The sequence below is a fragment of the Stomoxys calcitrans genome, chromosome 5, assembly GCF_963082655.1.
Source record: "Stomoxys calcitrans chromosome 5, idStoCalc2.1, whole genome shotgun sequence".
NCBI classification, from domain to species: domain Eukaryota; kingdom Metazoa; phylum Arthropoda; class Insecta; order Diptera; family Muscidae; genus Stomoxys; species Stomoxys calcitrans.
The window spans coordinates 148,953,648-148,974,248 of NC_081556.1; the positions used below are offsets into that span (position 1 = coordinate 148,953,648).

The 20,601-nt window shown below is 35.9% G+C and overlaps 2 protein-coding genes across 2 annotated transcripts in view; both read left to right on the top strand.

The window, feature by feature from the left end:
• The first annotated feature begins 7,656 nt into the window (after window positions 1–7,656).
• Window positions 7,657–14,304, top strand: LOC106084623 (peroxiredoxin-6). Its single transcript, XM_013248450.2, has 4 exons — window positions 7,657–7,878; window positions 13,339–13,713; window positions 13,931–14,006; window positions 14,069–14,304. Exons 1-4 carry the CDS (start codon window positions 7,796–7,798, stop codon window positions 14,195–14,197), a joined length of 663 nt encoding a protein of 220 aa, XP_013103904.1. The 5' UTR covers window positions 7,657–7,795; the 3' UTR covers window positions 14,198–14,304.
• A 2,225-nt stretch (window positions 14,305–16,529) lies between these two features.
• LOC106084638 (ran-binding protein 10) overlaps window positions 16,530–20,601 on the top strand; it is a 28,221-nt gene continuing 24,149 nt past the window's right edge. Inside the window, exon 1 of the mRNA XM_013248480.2 lies at window positions 16,530–16,692. The gene's annotated coding sequence lies outside the window, so the exon portion shown is untranslated. The remainder of the gene's footprint in view (window positions 16,693–20,601) is intronic.

Consider the following 20,601-nt stretch of genomic DNA (forward strand, 5'->3'; position numbering starts at 1 on the left):
AAGAATTAGGATTTTGTCTTTTTATTACGATCTAAACGCACGCTCTGAACATTCACTACTAAACTTGGCAAAGAAAGGAAATTGTTAACAGAGCTCCAAACGATAACATGACGCAAAGAAGAAGACAAAAACGACTGCAACATTCAATGTTATGTTACGAGAGTGCATGTTAATCGTTTACTCAACAGAGCAATGCTTTTCCCACCACCCACCCTTCAGCATCAATACCTGTAGTTTAACATGGGCACATCATAACATTTTGATAAAGGAACATGGCTGCTTCTCAAGGGTCAAATGTGTAAAATCAAAACACTAAAGGAAAGTAAACACTAAATGTTACAGAATAATGTAGACATGAGAAGTAAATAAAATCCACAAATTTAAGCTCCTTAACACAGGTAGGCCTCTGTTAACAAATTTTAATATAAAAGCCATCATATATATACAAAGTTGGAATTTTGAGATAAAACATCAAATTTGATATCAAGTTGGTAACAAAATTTAAAAAATATGTATAAAACTAAATAAACATATAAAAAATTACGTGGTAGTTACACAAAATGTTACCTATTGAAACCTATTTTGAGTTTAAATTTTTTTTTTAATAATTCAAAGGACAAAAATGTGTAAAACCTATCTAAATTTCAGTATCCATTCACTTTTGCGCGACTATTGCTACGAGTCGTTTAAAATACAAACTGCAAGCTGGCTACCGGTATTTTATCCCATTCTGGCAAATTTTTTAGTTCTTACCTTGCTTTCCAAAATGGTTCATATAGAAAAGTTCATCGGACCGGCAACAGGCGAATTGGGCAGCTACTGTATGGACATAATGAAGTGCGAAACATGATTTGCTTACACGTGCCTTATGTGACGACGCCGAGTTTTGTTGGTAGGTCCATTGTATATGAGCGAAAAGTTTGTGGGACCATGGAACCAAAGCAGTTGCCAAAATGTTTTCCCGATAAAAAGTTGCATTTACTTACGATTGGAGAGCAGCCATCGGTGGTCACAACTACCCATACCATCACTTGAAATCAAAATTTACTTCAAAAATTATACTCGTATATGCGTTCTGTTAAGTGAGCGAGTTCTGTTTGAAAACACGATGTTCAAAATTTCACCACGTTCGTGCAAGCGCAGCAACTTATTTGCTCTTTCATGTCTAACAGTTTTTGCTTTGGTCTAAGATCGTGTGCCTTTTGGAACGAGCTACACTTTACACCACGTTTACACTAGAACCCATCCCACAACATGGATTTCGTTGAAATGGAGCCTTCACTCGCCGAACTATTTCAGTGCCACCTTCATGGCGCTACCAGTATGGTTACAACGATTTATGGCGCAATTCATAAACATTTTGTTCATTTTGAGGAGTTTGAGTTCCCCAACAATAGCCGGTTGTGATTTTCCAGCCAAAAATAAAACAATCACACTATTACCCTTGAACACCAACACGAATAACTTTCTTTTCAAATAAACTTAGAAGCAAACGCTTTTAGTGGCTTGTAAACTATATAATGAGCTGCCAATAAAACAAATATCATATAGTCTTTAAATTTGACAGACATACCAGTTCGGACTTGATAACACTTCGTGTCAGCTAACCTGCAGACCTCAATAGGCTCTCTAATCAGACCTCTGCAATACCGTGATTTCGACGAAAATCAGCCTTTAGATCTTCTTGAACTCTTCTTCTACCCACAGCTATTATTTGTCAACACTGGATGAAATATGGACGTTTACATCCAGTACATAGTTCTTGAGCTAACTACCCACTTCTTACCTTACTTCTAACAGCAGGAGTAAAAGACTCATTGTCCATTACACGTTATATCCTTTGTATTCCTTTTCCAAGGCACCTACAAATCGGTCTAGATCAGTGTTGGGTAGATGTGTTAGTGTGCGCAATATTCCAAGCCCATAGGGGTATGTGCTTGTGGACGTACACAAAAATATGTGTAATAGTGTGTGCATATCAGAGAACTGCATGAGACCCAAAATTTGGCACTCAATAGCCACTTTAGCCAATGCAATTGTCTGTATTGCATGCCATATAAAAACAAAGTTAAAGTTAGAAACACACGTGCAAATACAATAGAGTGAGTGATGCGCGGACGTTTTTGTAATCGTTAAGGAGCATAAATATACTCCGTTGTTTTTTTTTTTTGCATTTGCTTTTTTATTTTTTGGATCAGAATTGCTTTTATCAGTGACTTACTTGCTGCCTGTCTCCGTCTGTTCAAAAGCGACAGACTTACTTCCACTTTCTTCTTTACCCAAGGCATTACAAAGCACGCAATTACATTAAGCACTATAACTTTGAACAGTAGCTGTGTGTGTGTGTCTTTTATGCAGATAGGTCAATGTGAGCCCTTGTGAGTTTTGCTTAAAATGTAAGATACGGCCAGTTGTATAAGGTGTGAGCTTGCCATTCGCTGCATTTCTACCATGTGCAATTATTTTTAAGGTGGTTTTCTGCTGTTCTCTGGTGAGTATTTGGCCGCCACTGGTCTAGATACATACTTCGCCTCCCAGGATCAAATAACTTTTACTATTTATTTTCTTGTAAGGCTATATTTATAACTACTAATTTTCTGTATTTTTGGGAGCAATTTTTTTTTGTATGTTTTTTGTTTCTTGATGACTTTAAAAAATTAAGAACTGACAAAAATAAAATTAAAACTTTGCATTGTCCGAGATTGTACTGTAAAGACTCCATTGATGTTAATAACATATTGGTAAATACGAATTATTGAAACCTTTAACAGTGAGGATGCTGTTACACACCGCTAGGCTGTTAACATTATTCTCTTCTCACATTGCCACTGTTAACAATGAATGTAAACAAAAACCGCCACAATGAAATGTTATGAATTGAAAAAAAAACAATGTTAATACCGTTAGCCGACAATCACACGTGTTAAAGCTTTTTTTTTTTGTTATTGTAAGACAACTTGGAGCTTCTCCCCAAAAAACAGAGATTACACACTTGTCAGATGAAAAGAGTGTGAGAGGGTGTTCTATGCATAAATACCACAAAAACAAATGCCAATTAAAACTGAAACAATAACGTTGCATGTAAATACAACAACAGCTCTATTCCACTTGAATGCGGTTGGTTTGTTTACATCCCATAAGACATTGAATTAAGTGTCGTGATGAGTGGGAATTCACAAATGCTTCAAAGGAGTCATAAATAACTAAGAAACAACTACTTATATATGTACATGGAGGTAACTATTCGGATAACTAGGTACTACAATTAGTTAAATGATTTTGTAATAACGGTAAGTGATTCATTTTTCATAAATAAGGTTGGTACTATGTTCGCTTTCCGCTGGCGATTCTATTTATAAAAAGAAATTCATGAATGATTGGACGAATTTGAGGGTTTCCTGGATGTAAATGCGTCTGCAAATGGTATATCTTATATAACAACTATAAAATAGAGTCGTTACAAAAACAGGTATCGGGAAATTGCTGCGAAAGGTGAACATAGTACTGGCCTTAAGGTACTAAGGCCTTAAGGCAGAAAATAGTAAAAACAAGTAAAATCATGCTAATTCGGCTGGCATTTTTTTTTTCAAAATCGAAAATTGCCAAAATTCTTCATTTACGGGGTTTTAAAATTGTGTTTCCGAGTCCTTACAACTTTTCATTTCATTACTGAAGCAATTCAAATAATTAAATATTCTGACCTACAAGCAAAATATTTCATTTTCTACAGATAAAATTTCAATTAAAATAATAAAATAGAGAATTTAGAGAAAATTCATATAGAATTATGTCTTAGAAAAATGTTTGTTAAATGCTTGTCTTTCGAAACAATTAAAAAAAATATGTTTAACAAACTTTAAGAAACTTTTAATAATTCTTTGTTAAAATAATCACAAATAATAAATTTTTTGAAAAAAAAATTACATTACGATTCGTTTTTTAAAAAAATTGTATTACGCTATAACGACGAAAAATACCGAAGAATAGAAATACCTAAGAAAAATTCTAGCTCGAGTTAGGAAGAAGGTATTGTTATGAAATTGGGATTAGAATAAAGTGGACGACTGAAACCAGTTACAATAATTTTTCCGTCATGTTTTGGTGGAAAATGGGCTTGTCGAAGTCGGCAATATTTTTTATCCCAAAAATCAAACAAAAAATTTTTCAAAATTCTTAGGAGTGAGATTTCTGGAATCCGTTTAAGCGTCTTATTCCATTTAATTGTTTCCTGTTGTCTTTGTAGAATATTATAAATATCAAATTTTATCATTTTAAAAAATTTTCCTAAAATTGTTTGTTTAGAATAAATTAAATAAAAAACTTTTTAGACAAAATCATTTTGGCGGATCTCGTCCAGGTTCCCCCCCCCCCTTTCTACGTCCCTGATGGGGGATATATCCAACCAATATGGTCCATTTGCAATCCCCAACGACCTACATCGATTAGAAGTATCTGTGCAAAATTTCAAACGGCAAGCCTTACGCTTTCAGCCGATTTAGTGATTTCGTCAGATAGACCGACATGGCTAGACTCACAATGTCGAGACGATCCGGAATATATGTACTTTATGGAGGCGCAGATCAATATTTCGAGGTATTACTTTATTATTACGGAATGACTAGATTAGTATACCCCCATCCTATGGCGGTGGCTATAAAAAGTACTGTCACAAATTAGGTACCTGCCTACTTTCAAAAGTAGCATTAAAAAGTTTGCTTTTATCTAACATTCAAATTAATTAGAAAACCGTTACTTGAGTTAGAACATGAGCTTTTTATCAAAAAGCTCTTAATAGTGTATGCATAGATAAATTATATATAGATAAAGAATTTGAACTTCGAACATCGACTGGTTGGTGGCGCGAGTGAATATAGATAAATGAGAACTATCCAAGAACATGCCGCAAGAAGAATTCTGCTCTCAATGGCATGCAGTTTGCAATGTTTGTATTTTCTAAATATGCATTATTTCCTTTCCCGCGAAGGAAACTATGGCGTAATACACGTATATAGAGTTTCGGCAGTCGTAGCTTCTAATATGTGTATCTTTCTTTCTTTTATTTCTTTCTTTTTGTTGTAAATTTGATTTTTATACCCACCACCATAGGAAGGGAGTATACTAATCTAGTCATTCCGTTTGCAATACCTCGAAATAATCGTCTAATATTATATTGGGTTGCCCAAAAAGTAATTGCGGATTTTTTTAAAAGAAAGTAAATGCATTTTTAATAAAACTTTAATCAAATATACTTTTTTTACACTTTTTTTCTAAAGCAAGCTAAAAGTAACAGCTGATAACGGATAGAAGAAAGAATGCAATTACAGAGTCACAAGCTGTGAAAAAATTTGTCAACGCCGACTATATGAAAAATCCGCAGTTAGTTTTTGGGCAACCCAATATATAGTATATATATTCTTGATCGTCTCGACGTTCTGAGTCGATCTAGCCATGTCCGTCCGTATGTCGAAATCACGATAGCGGTCGAACGCGTAAAGCTTGCCGAATGAAATTTTGCACACATACTTAATATTGTTGTAGGTCATTGGACTATATCGGTTCAGATTTGGATATAACTCCCATATAAACCGATCTTCCGATTTAAGTTCTTGAACCCTTACAAGCCGCAATTTTTGTCCGATTTGGCTGAAATTTTGCATGCGGTGTTCTGTTACGGCTTCCAACAACTGTGCAAAGTACCGTCCAAATCGGTTTATAACCTGATATAGCTCCCATATTAACTGATCTCCCGATTTTACTTCTTGAACCTCTGGAAGCCGCAATTTTTGACCGATTTGCCGGAATGCCAAATACGTTCCAAATCGGTCTATAACCGGATATAGCTCCCATATAAACCGATCTCCTGATTTGACTTCTTGAGCCCATACAGCCGCAATTTTTATCCGATTTCGCTGAATTTTTGCATGTAGTTCTATTATGTCTTTCAATAACTGTACTAAGTAAAGTCCAAATCGGTCTATAACCGGATATAGCTTCCATATAAACCGATCTTCAAATTTGACTTCTTGAGTCCTTATAAGCCGCAATTTTTATCAGATTTCGCTGAAATTTTGCAGGACGTGTTCTGTTACGACTTCCAACAACTGTGCAAAGTACGTTCCAAATCAGTCTATAACCTGATATAGCTCCCATGTAAACCGGTCTCTCGATTATCCTTGTTCGGTTCCTAGAAGCTTTAATGTTTGCTGGTTTGACAGAAATTTGGTATATATGATAAAATTATGCCCTTCAACTAAATTGGGTGGTGGTGGGTTCTCAAGATTCTAAGCACGCTTTTGCTTGTTCAATACTCAAATGGAACAAACATGACTTTAGTCATTAATAGGCAAAATTTCATTCATTCATGCGAAAGGAAAACATATTTGAGAAAAATACCAAAAAAAAAAACATCACCCTAATGTATACATAAACCGCAGAGTGTACATATTCGGTGATACCAAAGTGGTGTGTTACTATAAAGACTTTATCTAGGCAACACCCAATTAGACTATTCGGTAGCACTTGTGAGAGTAGATACGATTTTGTTATCCAACTCAACGCTGCCCACGACATGCTGCTTGCGTCAACTGATGTTTAAAAATTTTAGTTTTTCTTTTGATTTGTTATTCTCTTCTTCTGTCTGCTACGGCCAGTTACACCCATGCAGGAGTGTTATTGTATTTCAGCAGAATAAAAAACTAATCTTTAAATGTTGCTCTCTCTTATTTAGGAGAAAAGATAACAGTTTGTACTTCAATCCTCTAACATGAAATCAGTAGACATTTTAATACCCACCACCATAGTATGGGGGGTATACATAGCTAGTCATTCCGTTTGTAACACCTCGTAGTAATGATCTGCAACCCTTGATCGTCTTGATATTCTATAGTCGATATAACCATGTTCGTCCGTCCGTGGTTCAAAATCACGATAGCGGTCGAACAATTAGTCAATGAGTCTTTACAAGACGAAGTTTTTGTCCAATTTGGCTGAAATTTCACACATAGTGTTCTGTTACGACTTCCAACAACCTTGCCAAGTACGATCCAAATCGGTCTATAATGTGACTTAGCTCCCATATAAAAAGGTCTCCCGATTTGGATGATGAGCCCCTGGCAGGCAATTTTTTCCGTGTTGGCTGAAATTGTGTACATGGTGTTCTGTTATGACTTCCAAGATACGTGGTAAGCATGGCCTAAATAGATCCATAAACTGTTATAGCTCCCATATAAACCGATCGTCCGATTTGAGATCTTGAGCGCCTAGAAATCTTACCTGTTGACCGATTTAGCTGAAATTTTGCAAGTAGTGTTCTGTTCCAGAACATCTTCCAACATATGTGATGAGTATGGTCTAAATCGTTATATAACCTGATACAGCTCCTATAAATACCAAACTCCCGATTAATCTTCTACGGCCCCAAGAAGCTTGAAATTTTGACTGAATTGGCCGAAAATTTGTACATAAAGTACACATCTGCCCTTCAACTAACTTCGTTTATATAAAATTTTTGCACAATCCATGGTGGTGGGTTTCCAAGATTCGGCTCGGCCGAATATAGCACATTTTTACTTGTTCATACATACGCCACACGTTTAATGATATGGAGAAAAAATAATAAAAAAAAATTTACTTTATAAAGAGATTGTTGGCTTATCACACAAAGTAGTCTCGCGGCAACAGTACAATCGTGCAGGTGAACAAGTAGCTACTCTACCAAGATCAAGCACCCAAGCCCAAAAGCCGGTTTTAGTTGAAATTAAAAACTAAATATTTAAAAAAAAATAAATTAAATAAAATGCGCTTGGGAACGACAGTACCAAATTTTAAATGCGACTCAACCAAGGGACCCATCCAATTCTACGATTGGCAAGGAGACTCGTAAGTCAATGTCAAGCAATGACAAATTATTAAATAACAAAAACAAAAACAAAATACATAACAGAAAGAGGCAAGAAAAGGAAGAGAAAAGAGACCGGCATTTTGAGGATAGCTCCTACTTGAATTTTTAGGGAAAAATTATGCTTATAGTGAAAAATCAATCGTCATTTTGTCCTTTTAAAAGGTGTTTTGGATTTACCAGTTTTTATGAGCACACTGGTATATATGAAAGAAATGCATGCGAGAACATAGGTATTCATGTTGATATTGAAAAATCATTCTTAATATCCTTTAAAATATTTTTCATGAATTTAAAACTATTTTTAGGATTACATCATTTTTATATAGGCTCTAGTTTTTTAAAATGTATGTTAAGCTCTTGAATTTTAAATGGTTGCTGGTGAAGTGAACTGAACTCAACTGAATTGTTTGTGTAATCTAAGTGTTTGTGCATATCTATACTCGTGTTTGTTATACCCTCCACCACAAGATGGCGGTATACTAATTTCGTCATACCGTTTGCAACGCCTCGAAATATTCGTCTAAGACACCATAAAAAATATATATTCTTGATCGTCTTGACATTCTTAGTCGATTTAGCCATGTCCATCCGTCTGTTCGTATGTCCGTCTGTCTGTCGAAAGCACCCTAACTTTCGAAGGAGTAAAGCTAGGCGCTCTAAATTTTGCACAAATACTTCTTATTAGTGCAGGTCAGTTGGGATTATAAATGGGTCAAATCGGTCCATGTTTTGGTATAGCTGCCATATAAACCGTTATTGGATCTTGACTTCTTTAGCCTCTAGAGGGCGCAATTATTATTCGATTTGGCTGAAATTTTGCACATATTATTCTGTTATGACTTCCAACAACTGTGCCGAGTACAGTTCAAATCGGTCTATTACCTGATATAGCTCCCATGTAAACCGATTTCCCGATTTGGCTTCTTGAGTTTTTCAAGCCGCAATTTTAGTCCGATTTGGCCGAAATTTTGCACATATTATTCTGTTATGACCTCCAACAATGGTGTCAAGTATGGTAGAAATCGGTCTATAACCAGATATAGCTCCCATGTAAACCGATTTCCCGATTTGACTTCTTGAGCCCTTACAAGCCACAATATTTGTCCGATTAGGCTGAAATTTTGCATGCGATGTTCTGTTACGACTTCCAACGCAAATGCAAATTTTGGCCATGAACATTCCACTAAGGAACAGGGGCAAACTTCTCACATATCAATGAGTGCAGTCTGATTCAAGATTTAAGCTCAATGATAAGGGGCCTCCTTTTTATAGCCGAGTCCGAAAGGCGTTCCGCAGTGCGACACCTCTTTCGAGAAAAGTTTTACATGGCATAGTACCTCACAAATGTTGCCAGCATTAGGAGGGGAAAACCACCGTTGAAAATTTTTTCTGATGGTCTCGCCAGGATTCGAACCCAGGCGTTCAGCGTCATAGGCGGACATGCTAACCTCTGCGCTACGGTGGCCTCCCATTCCAACGACTGTGCCAAATACGGCCACAATAGCTCCCATGTAAACCGGTCGGTCTCTCGATCATCCTTGTTCGGTTCCTAGAAGCTTTAATTTTTGCTGGTTTGACAGAAGTTTGGTATGTAGAATTAAATTATGCCCTACAACTAAATTTATTTTGTATAAATTTTTAACCGAATCCATGGTGGTGGGTTCCCAAGATTCGGCCCGGCCAAATTTAGCACGCTTTTACTAGTTGTTGTTTAGTTTGTTTCCCTTGATACTAAATACCAAAGATCTTTTTAATTACCTCAGAAATGTTGTTAGAAGATAATTATGAAGCATTGTCACCTTACGACGACAATATGATTGGCATGCTTAATTGTTGCTTGCATTGAATACCATTTTCTATTGCTCCAAACTGAGTCGATTGATAATACGATAACAATGTTTTGCTTTTAACAAAATGTATTACTTTGTAGATTATGTGGTTTTGCTTATCGCCTTGGTTTTATATATATAGCGCCCAGAACTTTCATTTTCAATTGACACTCAAAATAAATTCGATTTAATGGTCATAAATAATCTTGTGATTATTAGAGCATTTTTCATTTTTTTAAGATCTTGCTCAACATTGTTTTAAGATTTTCTAATTTTTCTCTCATTTCGTATTATACGCAAAATATCCTTTCATTTGAGTACCATATTCCCCCCATCAAGGTGGATTTATTTTCTCTTTCGCATATTCTCTGCTCACGTACGCACACTTTCTGCACACGTACACACATACGCACACGTACACAATGTCGCTCAGCTTGATGGCTATTTCACCATATGGTTTTTATGTTGTTGTACAAATGAGACAACTCTAAAATAATTCAGCCATAATTCACCACATTCGATAGCAATTTTTTGCAATGTGGTAAAGACAATCGGAGGGCCCCAAAAGCTTTAATCACATTTGTATTTCTGGGGTCATTTTAGAAGAGTGTGCACACAATAACATTTTTTTGTGATTTTGAGTTCAGTTTTTTTTTTAATGTTTTTACGATATGTTTTTTGATTGTAAAGATTATCAAACTTAATTTAAAGATGATCAATTTTCCAAATTTTTAAGAAAACATACCCTTTGGTGAAAGATATTTTCCAACATATTAAGTATTTTTATACCCACCACCATAGGATGGGGGTATACTTATCTCTAGTCATTCAGTTTTTAACACCTCGAAATATTGATCTAGGACCCCATACAGTATATACATTATTGATCGTCTCGACATTCTGAGTCGATCTAGCCATATACGTCCGTCTTTCTGTCGAAATCACGATAGCGGTCGAATGCGTATAGCTAGCCGCTTGAAATTTTGCACAGATACTTCTTATTGATGCAGATCGTTGGGGATGGCAAATGGGCAATATCGGTCCAGATTTGATTATAGCTCCCATATAAACCGATCTCCCGATTTGACTACTTAAGCCCCTGGATTCCGCAGTTTTTTTCGATTTGGCTGCAATTTTCTATTATGACTTCCAACAACTATGTTAAGTATGGTCCAAATTGGTTCATAGTCCGATACGGCTCTCATACTAACCAATCTCCCGATTTGCCTTCTTGAGCCCCTGGAAACCACAATTTTTGTCCAATTTGGCTAACATTTTGTGCATATATGTTATGATTTCCAACAACTGTATAGAGTGCGGTTTAATTCGGCCCATAATCTGATATAGGTTCCATACAAACCGATCTTCCGATTTGACTTCTTGAGCCCTTACCAGCCGCAATTTATTTCTGATTTGACTGAAATTTTTGTATGATTTGGCTGCAATTTTGCATGTAGTGTTCTATTATGGCTTTCAACATCTGTACTAAGTAATGTCCAAATCGGTCTATAACCTGGTGTAGCTCCCATATAAACCGATATGTCGATTTGACATCTTGCGACTTGTAAGCCGCAATTTTTGTCCGATTTGCCTGAAATTGCATGTGGCGTTTTGTTACCGGTACCGTTGCCGAAAATTTCGCTTGCAAATACGCAGCTCAAAAGAAATTTTCTTTGCGTAACAGGGTGACATAATAGGCTTTGGTGAATTTTTTCTTGCAACTACGATTGAAAATGTATGTTTGAATAGCTTCATACACCATGAAATAAAGTTATTTGCAAACAAAAACGATTGATAACAGCACATATGTAAAATGACAAAAAAATCGATGTTAGCGCCATCTTGTATTCTACACAACCATACTTCAGCGGCGACATAAATGTCTTGGCTTCAACGAAAATTTCGCTAGAGGTGCATACTCAGCTTAAATAAGCTTTTATCTCATAAACATAGTGCAAATGTTCGAGACTCAGTGACTTTACAAGTATTGGGCCTCATAGGCCTTTGAATGTATGCACCACACTTCTAGTGTCTCATCTACAAAAGTACTGTTAATTAGCGCTATTTACAACAATAACATAAATTATCATCTAAACTAAGTTACGCTCAATTAATGCATAAAGCGAGTTCAATATTAACAACAACAACAACAACTTAATTGTCATGCTAAACGCATATTAACAGACACAATTTGCAAACAAGATTATTTTTTGTCCCTCGCACAGAAAAGGCAAATGTCTACATAAGCAGATGCCAAACGACAAAAATTAAAAAAAAAAAAAAAAAAAACATTTAAGGAATTTCAATTATTTTAGCCGCTGTGTCTTCAATGCAACAAATTGAGAAATGGCAATATTTCAATAACAACATTTTATTTGTAAATTGTTTTGTATTGTGGCATGTAATCACTTAATTAAGCTATAATATGAATTAATATGAATCAGTTTTTTATAATATGTGGCTAGCAATTTATTCTTAAATTATTAAATAATGCAAAGTTGGAATAGGTTTTGTTGTTGATACCAAACGGCTGATTGAGTCTCATTTAAAATTCTACACTAATTTTGTTAACGAATTTAGTCATGTGATAAACTTTTATAAAACCTAACAACATGTGTATGTAAATTGGCAGGCTTTTGCATTTAATTAGGTCATAATTTTAAAAACATTATTTGAAAGTTTTCAACCGTATTTTGGAAATCGAAACAGAACAATTAAGAATTTGTTAAAAGTCAAATCGAAAAATTCAGCCTAGCTGAATTGAGTTTTCTATAGGAAAACTTTAATTCAGCCTAGCTGAATTGAGTTTTCTATAGGAAAACTTTAATTCAGCCTAGCTGAATTGAGTTTTCTATAGGAAAACTTTAATTCAGCCTAGCTGAATTGAGTTTTCTATAGGAAAACTTTAATTCAGCCTAGCTGAATTGAGTTTTCTATAGGAAAACTTTAATTCAGCCTAGCTGAATTGAGTTTTCTATAGGAAAACTTTAATTCAGCCTAGCTGAATTGAGTTTTCTATAGGAAAACTTTAATTCAGCCTAGCTGAATTGAGTTTTCTATAGGAAAACTTTAATTCAGCCTAGCTGAATTGAGTTTTCTATAGGAAAACTTTAATTCAGCCTAGCTGAATTGAGTTTTCTATAGGAAAACTTTAATTCAGCCTAACTGAATTGAGTTTTCTATAGGAAAACTTTAATTCAGCCTAGCTGAATTGAGTTTTCTATAGGAAAACTTTAATTCAGCCTAGCTGAATTGAGTTTTCTATAAGAAAACTTTGATTCAGCCTAGCTGAATTGAGTTTTCTGAATTAAAGCTGAAAATTTAAATTCAGCCTTGCTGAATTGAGTTTGTATGGGCTGATACCCTCAGAAATTGCAATTTATAGTTGTTAGCTGAATTCCAACTACGTACCTCCTATTATTTATGGAATTTCATACGTAAGTTTATCACATTTATTTGCCCATTTTGCACACATGTAAATAAAAACCCAACCTTAAATAGAAAGTTTATTTGCCAAGTGTCGTATTACTTTTGTAAACCGTAAATTAATAGATTACATTTCTATTTGCGTTTTTTTATTTACACTTGTCATTCGTTTTGTCTTTATAGTTGGGTTGTGTTGTTTTCCCATCCTGCTGATTTTACACCAGTCTGCACCACTGAGTTGGGTCGCATTGCCGTTCATGCCCCCGAATTCGCCAAACGTAATACAAAATGTTTGGCCCATTCGGTGGATCAGTTGAAATCCCATGTCGATTGGGTTAACGATATCAAATCGTATTGCTTGGACATTCCCGGAGAATTCCCCTATCCCATTATTGCTGATCCCACTAGAGAATTGGCTGTGCAATTCGGCATGTTGGATGAGGATCAACGCAAAGATCCAGAAATTGGCAAAACCATTCGGGCTCTATTTATTATTAGTCCTGATCATAAGGTGCGCTTGTCGATGTTCTATCCAATGACAATGGGACGCAATGTTGAGTAAGTATTGAATGATTTATAGCCAAATTGTCAAATTCTTTGTCACCTAAAATAATCGGGTTTTGTTCGCTTGTATGTCAAAATCAGCTGATTTTATAATGAAAAACTAATGTTTGGGTGAGTCTATTAACTCATCTGTGTGACTTGGAATTAGAGAGTTTGTTTGTTTATGATTAGTTTTTTATTTCATGTCGACTTTTTGTTTTACTTTTTCTAGTGAAATCTTGCGTTGCATTGATTCTCTACAACTAACTGATCGCCTTAAGGTTGTGGCCACTCCAGCAAATTGGACGGTAATTTGTTTTTTTTTTTTTAATTTTATAAGATTTGCATTAAATTTAAACTCCTTCTTTAGCCTGGCACTAAGGTCATGATTATACCTTCTGTTACTGATGCTGAGGCTGAAAAGTTATTCCCCAAGGGCTTTGATAAGGTCACTATGCCTTCAGGTGTGAACTATGTAAGAACAACCGAAAACTATTAAGGCATTCTCGATCATAGTTTGTTATCTATATATTTGTATTTTATATAAAAAAATTGTTTATATTTATTTGCAATAAATTAACAATATTTTTTATTAAAAAAAAGAAATTTTGAATTTATTTTCATATTCAACATTTTCGTAAAAATCTAAAAATAAATGTGTAAGGTTCGTAATTGTCATCATGAGTTATCGGTTACTGTCAAGAGTTATCCAAGGCGCATTTAAAAAGGCGGTCTCACGCGAACAGCCGTTAACAGCTGACCAGGTTTGACGGTATTAAGATGACAGATTTTTGTTTGCATTCTCTTTGTTGTTATCTTCTTTCTCGCATATTCTCTGCTCCCGTGCACACACGCAAATTTCTTTGCATATGTTGGCAAATGTACGATCAGCTTGATGGCAAGATGGTAGATTGCACCATATGATTTGTGGTGGCTGTACAAATGAGACCACCTTTAATTGTTTCCCCATGGGAGTTATCCAACGTTATGGTGTTCTATTTTAGCACTATCCCGGGAATGTCAGATATAATAGCCAGATTTCCAGTGCAAAGTTTCGCTTTCGTTGCGCAATAACCCACGTATTGACAGTTGCCGTGTTTTATTTACCCATTAAGCGGATTGTCTCGCTTAATATAAAATCGGCATGTTGGATGAGAATCAACGCAGATCCAGAAATTGGGAAAAATTGCCATCCCCGATTAGATAAGCGGCCAATGGACCATTTGAGGCGCAATCACGGTCAACATTTGCATAAAATAATTTTCAAACATCAGTTTATATGAACCTTACTAACGATTCAAATAAAGATTTAATGAATTTTTCTGAATTTTATGTGTTTTTTTTTTTTTTTTTTGAAACTCTTAACAAACCGTTCTTATATTCTTGCTCATCATTAAAGTGATAAGTGAAGAACACATCATCATGCTTGAGTAAATCATACCAACATTACGCATACTAGCATTTGAACTACTTGCTGGTGCAACTCTGGACCTGCAATGTTTCAATGTCATTTCATCTCTCTTTTCACAAAAGTCTAAAAGCACGTTCACACTAATCGTCAAAACTTGTGTAGAAGTTTCTTAAAATTTACATAGAATTGCTGTTTTATTTTAGAAAATAAAAGAGAGCAAGTAATGGAACACCAGCTCAATACCACAACAGCCAGAACAACCATTAAAACAGTGCCATGCAGCTTTTCTTGATAGAATCACAGTGCAAAATTATACTTGCTGTGTTCTAAGTCCTATCCAGTGCAAGCCAGATATTCTGAATAGATACTGTGTTTTATTTTAGTCCTATCCATTGAACGTTTAAGTAGTACTGGATAGTTTTCGATATCATGCGCTAGCAGATAATTTTAACCGATTAATCGTGATTGTTCACGCACGGGATAACTATGAGCACCACAGAGTAATGGTGTTTTGTTTACCCATTAACATGGCGAAACAATTAAATGTGGTCTCATTTGTACAACAACCACAAATCATATGGGGCAATCCGCCATTTTGTCATCAAGCTGATCGATGTTTTTTGTATATATGTGCCTACATGAGTATAGAATATGCAAAAGAGAAAATAAAAAAAAAGATAATGCAAACAAAAATCTGTTACTTAATACCTTCAAACCTGGCCGGCTGTTAACAGCTGTTCTCGTGAGACCACCTCTTTAAATCCGCCTTGACCTATCAAGGGCGGTGTGCACCTCTGGCGAAATTTTCGTTACCTTTAGATATGCATTGACATATCCTAAGCGATATTTTCGTAACCGATATCATTACGGAAAATTTCAGTCTATTTCATTTCGGCTATTATTCGCTTTTATTTTTCTGCGAGTACTCTTTATAGATAATAGATTATAAAGCAAATAATCTTGCTGATTTTATTCAGTTAGAGATTCCCTCATTACTTGTGGAAAAATTTTAATAAATTTGTTACTTTATGGTTAAGATTTTTGTAGTGTTTAAAAAAAAAAAGTAAAAACTCCTGATTTTTTTTTTTTGCAGTGCAGTTTTGCATAAAAAATAATCGCAAAAACATGGGTGTTTCCGCGGCAATCGTTCCTATGCACCAGTTCGAGCTTGCTCGCCTATTGGAGCTTGGTGAGGATCGCTACCTCCACATTCAAATATGTTGCTACAACAACAAATCTTTTTGAGTTAACCATTCGTTAAGCATACTCATTTTTCGTGTTTTTTTTTAACAAAAAGAAGACTCCACAACTAATCGAAAATCTGGTAGTTATCGACATGTCTAGTAGTTATCGATTATTCTCAACGAGAATGGGCCATTGTTTGAATAATCGATAGAAATCGATACAAAAACAGTGGCTAAATTAAAATTAACAAATTATTTCGTCGCAACTAGTCAGCTCAGAAAAATTTGTGTATTAATGGATTGAATTGGTGTGAAAAGACAAAAGAAAATCGAAAAATTTATTTGCTGCGAAAGCAAACAGCATAAAAATCGTGTTATAAAACAATCGAGGTGAAATTTGTGAGTGTTCCAAGAGTGGTGTTTCGCGCAACAAAAAAATCAAATAAAAACCATTTTGAGATTAGCAGGAGTTCTTTTCAAGACGCAAAATGACTACATATATTTCGTGAAGTACTTGATGCAATTGAAAATGCATACATATATAAATCATAAAACTTATGCTTATTTGTAGAGGCTTCCCTTGTAGTTGTGTGTATTTGCTTTTGTGTAAATTAGATTTTTTTCCTTTGAGAAACCTCAAAATTTTATACCAACCAATTAGTTGAAAACTGAAAAAAACGTAGATAAAGTGAGAAGAGAAAAAATATGCAGCAACAAACGCAGTGGACAATGAACAATATTGAGAGGGCTATATAGAAATAAAGAAACATAAAATAAAACGTCAAAACTTGACTGTTGTTGTTTGCTTGCTTGCGCTTGCCAGTAGCTGCTTCCTATCTTATGTGTGGGGAGGAGGAAGTTGTTATTGTTGTGTTTTTAATATTGTTGCGTTTTTGTTGTTGCCTTCTTTCGTAGGTGTGTGCGTATGTGTTTGTTCCCCAATCAGTTCGTTTCTTGTATTGCTTTGTGTTTTTCATTGGCAGTGTTGCCATGTTAGACTTGAGGGATTCAATTTATTTAAATATGAAAGTAAACAAAGGCGTAGTTTCTTAAAAGCATGCCTATACGGATCTCATATATTGTCCGAATGTTAAGAATTCATATTGCGTAATTGCGTAGCAAACAAAATACAAGACCAACAATCACAAGTCAATAACGATCTATACGCTGCCGCCTTGGCTCAATCAATTGAGCAATGGGGTGTGCAATACATCTAAATTGCACTCAAAAGTGAAAAAATAAATCAGGGCCTAATTTTGTGCAAACATTTTTAGCAGCCTTCTGCATCTGCAAAATTTTCGTTACATCCAGTACAAGCCATTTGACTGAATAGATATCCATTCCATTTGTACTTGATAATTATCGATAGCAGCCGATTTGTAATGTTTTTTCATAATTGAAAAACCAACATTTTATTTTTGAATCGTGGCAACACTGTTCGATTTAGCAGTATAGTGTTTTGTTGTTTTTGCTGCTCTAGTGTCTTCTTTTTGGTTTATTTTTTTGTGCAGTAAGAATTGAGTTTTTTAGAGTTGAGAAGCAAAGCCAGATACCCTAGGGAGACGGACCAACCAACCGTCCAACAGAGATTTTTGTATTTGAAGGGAAAACAAAGAACAGCCGTCGCCAACGAATGGCCAAATTCTTTTTTTCTACGAAAAAATTTACCAAAGTCTATGAACTAACACTGAAAAGTTTATAATTTGTGAGTAAGAGTGCTTCTAATTTGCCCAAAAAAGGGAAAAGGTAAATGCAGGGCATATACAAGTCTGTTTCTTTTGGCTATTTTTCGGATACTTGTAAAAGAAAACAGTGAGGAGGAAAATAATAATGAAAAACATCACCTCCATATATACATGGCAACGAAATGTGATTGAAACAAAGAAATTTTTCGTGTCACATAAGTCGCCTGAGTTTGCTGTATGTGTGTGTGCTTGTGTGTATGGTCTATGTGGTGTGTGTTTGTGCAAATGGGGGCCTCAGTTGTGAGATTGAGGAGAATGTGTGTCCGTGTGTTTGTATTTTTGATCTGTTTTTTTTTTTAATTTTTTCTTTTGCTCAATTCTTTCTGGGATCAATTTTGGCTGTCGAATTCTGGCTAGGATTAATGGCCATTTTACCCAGTTGTGGACTAGGCAAACAAATCTCATTTCTGTGTTGGCTTTAAAAAAGAGAGAATTTAGGTCAGCCTAGCCTTGACCACATTTACTGCGCACATTATGCATTTCTATGCAATTATTTCTCAATGAGCATTGACTGGTAGCTATTGCAGTTGTTATTGTTTCTGCTGCAATATGCATTATGAGTGATGGATGCAGTGTGCAACTTTGCCTAAAAATAAAATAATAATTCCATAAATAATTCCCTCCATCTCAAAGTGGGTGAACGAACATTGCCACCTACTATTTCCACAGTTCGGGCAAATGAAAATGGATTATTTTTGCTTTAAATCTTATTTTTTTGTAGATATTGGGAAAGTCAATTTGCCGTCACTCAACAAATGACTCATGGTGTATAACTTCAAAAATCACAAAATCGAAAGTCATGGTGAGAGATTTTGTCTCAAACCATTAATGGTTTTGACTGTAGGGTTACTTACTATTTAAATTTAAAATAATTTAACATTCCTTTTTTTAAGGGACAGCAGTCTACCTTGAATGTTGAACTTTCACATTTGGGACAGGAAATAGGCATAATTTTTTTGGAATTGAACTCTTTAAGGCCCACCCGATAGAGAGAGCTAAGGAAAGCTGGGAAATCACACTAGCCCTTTCACTGGCCCCTTCCCTTCAAGGGGCGGTAAAAACTACTCTGAATGCCATTTTTGGAGACCATCTACCGCCCATTGCCTCTGAAAAAGGCAACCTGCCGAGAAGTTTTGGCTTCACTATGATCCGGTACCGTAGCGCAGAGGTTCGCATGTCCACTAATGGCAGTGAACGCCAGCGTTCGAATCCTGGCAAGAACATCAGAAATTTTTTCGGCGGTGGTTGCCCATTTAATGTTGGCGACATTTGTGATGTACTATGTCATGTAAAAACTTCTCTGTATTGCACTGCGGTACGCCGTTCGGAATCGGCTATAAAAAGAAGGTCCCTTATCATTGAGCTTAAAATTAAATCGAATAGCAACTCATTGATATGTGAGAAGTTTGCCCTGTACCTTAATGGAATGTTCATGGGCAAATTTGCATTTGCATGATTAGGCATTTATAGCCGCTTTAGTGCGGATTGCTGTCAATGTGTTGAATGTGTGCCCTGCTGTACCCAGGAACAACACTATTCATGTAACTTTTATCTTTCCAGACAATTCCTCTCATGAATTAGGACAATCCGACTCAGGAATACATAATGCAAATAAATAAAAAGATAACGTATCAGTCAGGCAACTCCAGGGACACAACTTTTGGGAAATACAAGTATTACCCCAGGGAAATTCAAGGTGTTCGTAATCTTCACGAAATCATATAGGGGCAGAGAATTGTACATATACCACTCAATTAAGAGAGCTACAGGTTAGACGTGATGCAGAAAACTCCATTTTGGGAAATCTTTTAAATCTTCACTGCCTCGACTTTGCTTTTCTCAATTCCACTTGTTATTGTCAACCACCAATTTAGTTCACAATCCACGTTTTTGCGAAGTTTGGGAGGAAAGGCTCGATGGCGTCATTGAAGAGAGAGTCGGTAAAAGCTGTTGTTGTGCCTTTACCTTTTCTCTATCAGTGTTCGACAGCAATTTTATAGTCCACAATTTGCGTTCAGAGATACGCAGAAATAGATGTGGCTAAGCCCCGGGAAAACTGAGATAGTACTTTTCAATAGCAAGAGAATGCTGGATGTTTTTCCGTGAACTATTCTGGATGGTTGCCGATCTTCTCGGAGGTCAAGTACTTGTGCCTAATATTTAATCAGAAACTAGGGCGGCGCACTCCATTGGAAGCAATTGGAGGCTTAAGTCAGTGAGGGTTCACTGGATGTTTACTGCGGTTGTTCGGTGTGGTATGGATGATCGCGGAGGTAAAGTGAGCGGCGGTCCAAACAGATAGAACAGTCAGGCGTCGCTGAAGGTTTCGGGTCATAATGGGTCTAGATTCGTTTTAAGATATAAACAGCTTCTTCGAACCATGAGAAAGGCTGTCAGGTTTGCTGGGTTCCATCACAAGGGATGGCAGTGAACAAAGCGGCCGGCGAGTTGGCCAGGAATGGATCGCTGATAAGAGCAGATAATGCTCAGGAATAAGTGAAACCTCTCCTGCAAATGAGGGGTGGGCTGATAAGTCTGTATTTGGTCGAGTATTTTGCGGAAC